Raw genomic sequence first — 7,014 nt, forward strand, 5'->3', positions numbered from 1 at the left:
CCTCATGGACATCTGTCCTTGTCCTCAGCAGGCACAGGGGCTATGGGAGCTGCGTCTGGAGTTGCAGGGCATCCGCAGGAACCCCTGCACCCAAACAAAGCCCACTCCCCACCCTGCCCCAAGGAGTGTATCCTAAGGCCACACGCCCCTCCATGGCTGCCACCCACCTCCACCTCCACCTCCACGATGACGCAGTGACCAGGCACAGAGGCTGGGGGCTCTTTATTGCCATGACCACAGGTTTAACAGAGGGCAGCAGGTGTGGGCAAGTGGGGCAGCTTCCCCGAGGCCCTCAGGAAGTCCTCTTGGCCTCTGCCGATGCCCTCATGCGCCCAGGAGCAAGCCAGAGAAGCTGGAGCCACTCTGGATGGTGAGGGCCACCCCAGAGCCATTGTCCACGAAGACAGAGGTGTACTGTCCAGCCTGCAGACACCCCACAACGGACATCACCCCATGGCGACAATGCTCCAGTCCCAGGCAGAACCCGCCCCAGACCACATGGCACCCAGGGCTCCTGAGTGTCTGTGTGGCCATGCCCCTCCACCAGCTGGGCTGGGCCATGCCCAGGCCACGCTCAGAGCCAGGACCCCTCCGGCCTCACCTGCAGCTGCAGCAGCCCCTGTGCATGCACCGTGAAGACCCTGCCATTGCTCTCCAGGCCTGAGACGGCCTCCAGGGACCTGCGCATTGCACCCAGGACTGGCATGAGGATACAGCCAGCCCCTGGGCTGGGACCTCACCCCAGTGCTCAGTGCCACCCTCCACTCTCCAAAGGCAGGATGGTCCTCACTCAGGCACCCACCCCCTCCCCCTCAGATGCCCCAGAGGCCCCACTCACATGTGGCGATGGCACAGGGACTCGATGCAGACCAGCACCCGCACTGTGTCCCGGGCCCGCAGCCGAGCCCTGCCCTGCAGCTCCCTGTGGTCTGCAGAGACATCCTGTCTGCCGTGGCCTCAGGAGGACAGGGCAGAGAGGGCGAGGGCTGGGGCTGGGGGCTTGGGGCACACCGCCAGGGACAGGCCCGGGAGCGGCTACAGCTGGGAAGGTGAGTGTGAGGCCCTGCCCAGGCCCCCAGTGGGAGTTGGGGTGGACAGGAGACCCTGTGCAATGGGCCTCCGGCCTGGGGGGCTGACCCCGCCCTGCCACATGCACCCCAGCCTGGCCCCACTCACCCACGTGCAGGCTGGCAGAGAACTGGAAGATGGCAGTCACTGGAGCTGTGAATCGGCCCGAGGCCAGGCTCAGGCCAGACCCCCGCAGGAAGGCACCCTGGGCAGTGGGCTGGAGGGATGGCAGGTGATGGGCAGATGCAGGGCCCCAGCCCTTGTCTTGTAAGCCCACCTTGGGGAGGCACCCATGACCAACAGCCCCCAACCCCGAGCAGCCTCAGGTGGGGCTGTGTGTCGGCACCTATCTGGGCCTCTGGGTGGGGGCTCCAGGACCCAATGGGCACATGAGGCCCCAGAGGCCCTATGGGGATGGTGTCTTGGTCACTCACCACCTTGGACCCCAGCCAGGTCTTGTGGAACATTGGGGTCCGGACAAACCGGACCTCCTGACTGATCTGGGCCATTCCCCCAGGTCCCTGCTGCACGTATGTGCCTGGGCAGCCACCTCGTCGCAGCTATAGGCCCTGCTCACCTGGGGAGGCCTACCCAACACTCTGCCTCCCAGGCAGTGGCCCTGTTAGTGCATGAGGACCTGCAGCAGACGCCCCCAGAGACGAGCAGGGACGGCCAGGCCCTCAGCACCCACCCCAGACCCCCGTGTGCGGCCTGCCCCCCACGCACACTCACGGCCTGGAAGCCCTGCAGCTCCATCAGTGTCTTCTTGTCCACCAGCACGGGGCCCTTCAGCCGGCAGTGGAAGGCTTCAGCCACCAGCCTCCCACCTGTATCCTCGGGCAGCAATGGGCCCAGCGGCCCCGAGAACCGGCGCTCGGTGGCCTCTGGGGGGACAGGGGCAGGGACAGCAGCTTGGAGTCAGCACGGGCCGCCCCCAGAACCCAGGCAGGAGGAGTGGGGAACAGGGTCCTCACCTCTCAGCATCTCCTGAAACTCCCGCAGGAGGGCCTCCTGAGTGATTTCTGCTCCGGGGGGGCCTGGGGGGCCAGGAGGCCCAGGAGGCCCTGGGGGGCCAGAGAGGCCCCTCTAGGGAGAGACAGGAGAAAGTGAGGATCCTGGCGGCAGCCACAGCAGCCCCCGCCCTGGGTTCAGACCCTGGGACTCACCGACTTCTTGTCCTGTCCTCGGCACCGTTTCTTCAAGGGCCCATCGTCTGGACGCCGGACAAAGTTCAGCCATGTTTTGTGGGCATCTGAGAACTCAGGCCCTGAGGCCTCGGGCAGCTAAGGCCAGGGGACAGGGCGAGCAGGCTGACTACTGGGCCCTGTTGGGACCTGCCCCACTGCCCCCAGTGGAGAGCGGGCAGCCCCAGGGCCTAGGCTGCCTCAGGGCAGACACACAGGCCATGGCAACGGGGCACCACAGGGCTCCCCTGGGGACTTGGACTAGGACAGCAGGGAGGGACAGGGCTTGGGGCCTGATGTGCAGACCCCTGGCTTGGGTTCTGGGTGGGAGTGGCGGTGCTCCCTCCCATGACACTGTCCCCAAGCATATGGGCACACCCCACAGGGGCTGGGAGGGCTGAGGCAGGGGTGCAGGGCAGAAGTGAGTTTTCCAGGGATCCTTCCGAGAGTCCCAGAGCCGCACCGGGCGCGGAGGGGGCAGGCACAGGCCTGCTCTGTGCTGGGCACTGAGAGTGGGAGCCGGCAGCCTCAGAGCTCCATCTGGGCTGGGACCCAGGCCACAGCGGGTGGGTCCACCTCGCACACAGTGGGAACAAGGGCCAGGAGGGGCAGAGCAGAGCCACCCAAGACTGTGTCCGCCACCCTCTAATCTCCCCTCCTAAGCCCTATTTCTGCACCAGGGCAGGTGGGAGGGGAGGAGCAGGAACACCCCTAGCCCCAGTTGGAGAAGCAGACAACATGCTAAGGGGGGCGTGGGCTGGGGAAATCTCTCCCAGGCTCCAACAGGAAGCCCATAAAATGGGAGGGAGTCTAGCACATGCTGGCCTGTTTGGGAGAGAGCCACCACCAGGAGGCTGGCAGAGTCCTGGCCACGCCGCCACCATCAGAGCCACCCCAGGCAGGGCAACCTGAGGGGTTCTGACCCAAGATCCTGCGAGCAGTCAGCCCTCAGAGAAGAGCTGGGCAGCCCCTTGACCAGGGACGGCCAGGGCTTCCTCCCACCCTGACCCGGGATCCACCCAGGAAAGAGAGCACACTCAAATGATCCTGATTCCTCACGAGTCTCTTATCTACCTGATACCCTGGCTGCCCCGACTACAGCACTTGAGGGACCAGTGGGTCTGGGGGCTAAAGGCTGCAGGAGCAGAGGACAGGTGGAGGACGAGCCCTCCACCAGCAGGAAGGGCAGAAGCCCTGACCTCTGGATGGGTCCCGTCTCACAAGTCCTGGGGCACCACCCTCCCCTGGACTGCCCCACACCCTTGGTCCGGAGGCACAGCCCTGGGCAGCGTGAGCCAGGCAGGGTGGTGAAGTGCCACTGAGGTCTCTCTGCTGGGTGACTGGCTTGCATTGCTCAAGACCCTCTGCTCCTGCCCAGAACCCGTCTGCAGCCCCACTCTTCCCTGGCTGGCAGGGCCCAGGGACTCACTCCCCTCAGCCTGCCCATCTGGAAAACGGGGCCTTGGGCTCCCATGGGGCTGCGTGGGCAGAAAGCAGCCGGGCTGGCCGCCACGGAGACGCCCTCGAGAGGCGGGAGGCCTGGATCAAAGGCACAAGGGCTGGCGGTTGGGGGGCGGGGGGCGCCTGCCGGGGCTGCTGGCCCTCACCTTCCAGCCCTGCAGCCCCTGGGTTGGCAGCTGCAGGAAGCCACCAGGCCTGTGCTGCTGGGGTCAGCTCCAAGACCCCCTCAGGAGATCTTCAGCCCAAGAGGGTGGAGGCCCAGGGCTGAGACGGGTCTCCGGGGGGACACTGAGCACAGGGTGGGGCTGGAGGCACTCCAAGGACCAAGCACATCCCAGGCCAGAGGCCACCAGGATGCTGGCTACACGTGGGGGGTCAGGGAGGGGACCTCCAGGAAGCGCAGCCTTTGACCTCTCCAGCCTCAGCAGTGGATCCCTGGTTCCCAACCGAGCAGGCTGCCTGGAACTCTATCCCACCGGCTCCAGACTTGGCAATGACACCTACTGGCAGCAGGTTGCTCCGGGCCTGAGGGCCTGGGTCTTCAAAGGCTTTTACGTAGCCCCGCCGGGCAGCCCCTTCCCTTCCCGAACCCCGACCAGACGCAGCGGGGCCGAGGCCCGCCCTAATCCCGGCGGCTGCGGCTCCTGCCCAAAGCCCCAGCCGACCCGGGCGGGAAGGCGACCCGCGGGGCCGCGCCGGGCAGGGCGGGAGACCCCAAGCGGTGCCGTAAGTGCGCGCACGCCCGCACCCACGTGCGCCCGGGCCGCGCGTTACCTTGCGGGAGGCCGGGTACCCCTCGCTGTTGGGCGCGGTGGCGTTGGGGGACTCGAGGCGCTGACTAGGCTGCCGCGGCCCCTTGGGCTCGCGCCGGGCCCCGACGCCCCCGAGGTGTGCAAGCTGCGGCCACAGGAGGGTCACGGCGACGGCCCAAGCCCAGCGCATGGCGGCCGGCGGCTCCGGACCTCGGCGGCTCAGCGCCCCGGAGCGCTCATGGGGACGCGGCCCCAGGGGGCGCCGGGCCGGCGGCGGGGCATGTGAGCGGGCAGCCGAGGCGGCGGCGCAACGCAGGCTGCGCGAGGTACGCGGCGGGCGCGCTGGGTCCCACGGGATCGGCGGCGCCGGGCTCCCCTCCGCTGCGCCCTCTCCGCCCGCGCCGCCGCGGACTGAGCCCTCGCCTCCTCCCCAGCGCTCGCGGGCTCCAAGGGGGAGGGCTCACGCGGCGATCATCAAGCCGGCCGGGGGCGTGGACGGGGCGGGAACCCCACTGACCCGCGCCACCCGCACTTCCACTAAGCAGCGGCCGCACCTGGCGCCACCCCTCCTCAGTTGGGCCAGCGACCCTGGGAACCGTTAACACGGATGGCGACTGCGCGCACGCACCCCAGCCCCTTCAGGGTGCTGGCCCTGGAACCCAGGGGTGGAGACGCACTCGCAGGGGCTCCCAGACCCACCAGCCCCTTCCTATGACCCACCTCCCTCCTGCTACCCCTCAGCCTCCCAGCCCCTCCTCTTCTGGGGGGCACAGGGCCAACCCTTACCTCCTGAGGGGCTTCCTACCTCCTGAGCCGGGGGAAAGGAAGACGATTCCCTCCACGGCCCCGGGTCTGAGATTCCCCTCCAGCTGGACAGTGACGGTGGGCAGGCCCCCGGACTACCTGCTGGGCCCTGCAGGTCCCTCACCACACGGGGCTGTAGGGGGTAGTGTTCTTGAATCCTAAGCTGGGACCCCTGCTACAAGCCATCCCTCAGCCTGTGTGGACCCAGGCAGGAGACAGGCAGAGCCATGGCTGCCCCCCTGCATGCACTCCTGCCTCAAGGGGAGTGGGCACACTGTTCTGGTGGACAGCACAAAAGGGCCCTCCAGACCTTCCGCAATTTCCAGACGTCCACGGGGAATGAGAGAGGCAGCCAAGCAGGAGACCCCCAGCCCCAGGCCCACGGTTAGCAGCTACAGACAGGGCGGCCCCAGAGACAAGATGGGTGAGGACGTGAGGTGTGCCCACCCAGGGACACCCATCCTTCCTTGCTCAGGCAGAGGTGGTCACCTCCTGGGACAGCAGTGGCCAGTTCTCACCTCAGCTTCCTCGTGTATCCAGCTGGCATGCCAGCTCCTAATGCCTAGGCCTTGAGGGGGGCCACTGCATGACCTTTGTGTCCTGCCCAGCCGAAACCCTCAGTGTGGCCTGCACCCAGCACGGGGTCAGGAAAGGGACCAAGAGACTCCCACCAAGCTGCGAGGCCCCTTCTTACAGGCTGGGCGCCTGTTTCTCTGTCAACTGTATCCTGATGGCCTAATGCTTCAGGGCCTGAAGGCGTGCCAGCAGAGAGCCGCCGGCAGCACGCCATCTGACTGGCTGTGCTGCGAGGACACGGCCAGCTGGGCTGGCCTCCAGCAGTCCCACAAGCTAATGGACGCAGGGGTGGGGACTCAAGCAGGTCCAACCTCACCCGGCAGCAGCTTCTGCTCCGTCACCTGCAGAGCCAGCAGGAAGGAGGAGCTGCCGTGCCAGCCCACAGGTGCCAGCCCACAGGTGCCAGCCCAGCTGTGCTTTGCAGCAGGAACCTGCCCCCTGAGCTGGGCCCTCGGGGTAGGCCCCTCAGGGTTATGTCCACTGGGCACTGGCTCTTCTTCCCAGTGCACCCCAACCCCCATGGAGCCTTCCGTTGGGAAAAGGACCAAAGGGAGCCTGCTGGAGTCAACCGGGCCTTCCTGCCACAACCACCAACTGCCCCCTAGGAGGCGTGGCTCAGCCCACTCTCCCCACCCACAGAGCACATGTGGGGACACAAGTCATCCTGACTCCCTAGGAGGGGCTTGGGGTGAAGCCGTGATGCAGGGAGAGCTACTCCAGCCTGAGTGAGACCTCCAGGCTGGTCTGCCAGTCCTGAAGCCTCAAACTCAGGCCTGGTGGAACCTTCTTGGGGGTAAACACAGGAAATACTTTTCTCTAAGATTGCTGTCCACACCAGCAACACGTTGCTGTCCACGCATCCATAGAAAACAGATCTCGTCAGAGGCTTTTCCGTCCCCTGCTTAAGACAGACTTCACAACTCGGCCTGCACTACAAAGGGTTCAGCCATGCCTGCCAGGGATGCCACATGCAAGGGTGCGCTAAGGACACCCAGCTGCCCTTCCCCCAGGGACCCCACACAAGGAGGGGCCTGTGATCCCAAGAGCAACAAGAACACGGGGTTGACGCAGGGCCCAACAGATCACCTTTATTTTGGGTCACTTCCAATAGTTCCCAGCTTGGACACGCATGGGACACGTACAGCACAAACCCACATCCGCTGATGCAG

At 66.3% G+C, this 7,014-nt stretch overlaps 1 protein-coding gene across 1 annotated transcript; it reads right to left on the minus strand.

The window, feature by feature from the left end:
* Positions 1–207: 207 nt before the first annotated feature.
* Positions 208–4,897, minus strand: C1QTNF12 (C1q and TNF related 12). Its single transcript, XM_036882777.2, has 8 exons — positions 4,488–4,897; positions 2,235–2,351; positions 2,043–2,154; positions 1,801–1,952; positions 1,177–1,285; positions 839–929; positions 602–680; positions 208–423 (listed from the first exon to the last, which is right to left on the minus strand). Exons 1-8 carry the CDS (start codon positions 4,653–4,655, stop codon positions 325–327), a joined length of 927 nt encoding a protein of 308 aa, XP_036738672.2. The 5' UTR covers positions 4,656–4,897; the 3' UTR covers positions 208–324.
* Positions 4,898–7,014: the final 2,117 nt, after the last annotated feature.

Source organism: Manis pentadactyla, chromosome 4 (assembly GCF_030020395.1).
Source record: "Manis pentadactyla isolate mManPen7 chromosome 4, mManPen7.hap1, whole genome shotgun sequence".
In the NCBI taxonomy this organism is placed as follows: domain Eukaryota; kingdom Metazoa; phylum Chordata; class Mammalia; order Pholidota; family Manidae; genus Manis; species Manis pentadactyla.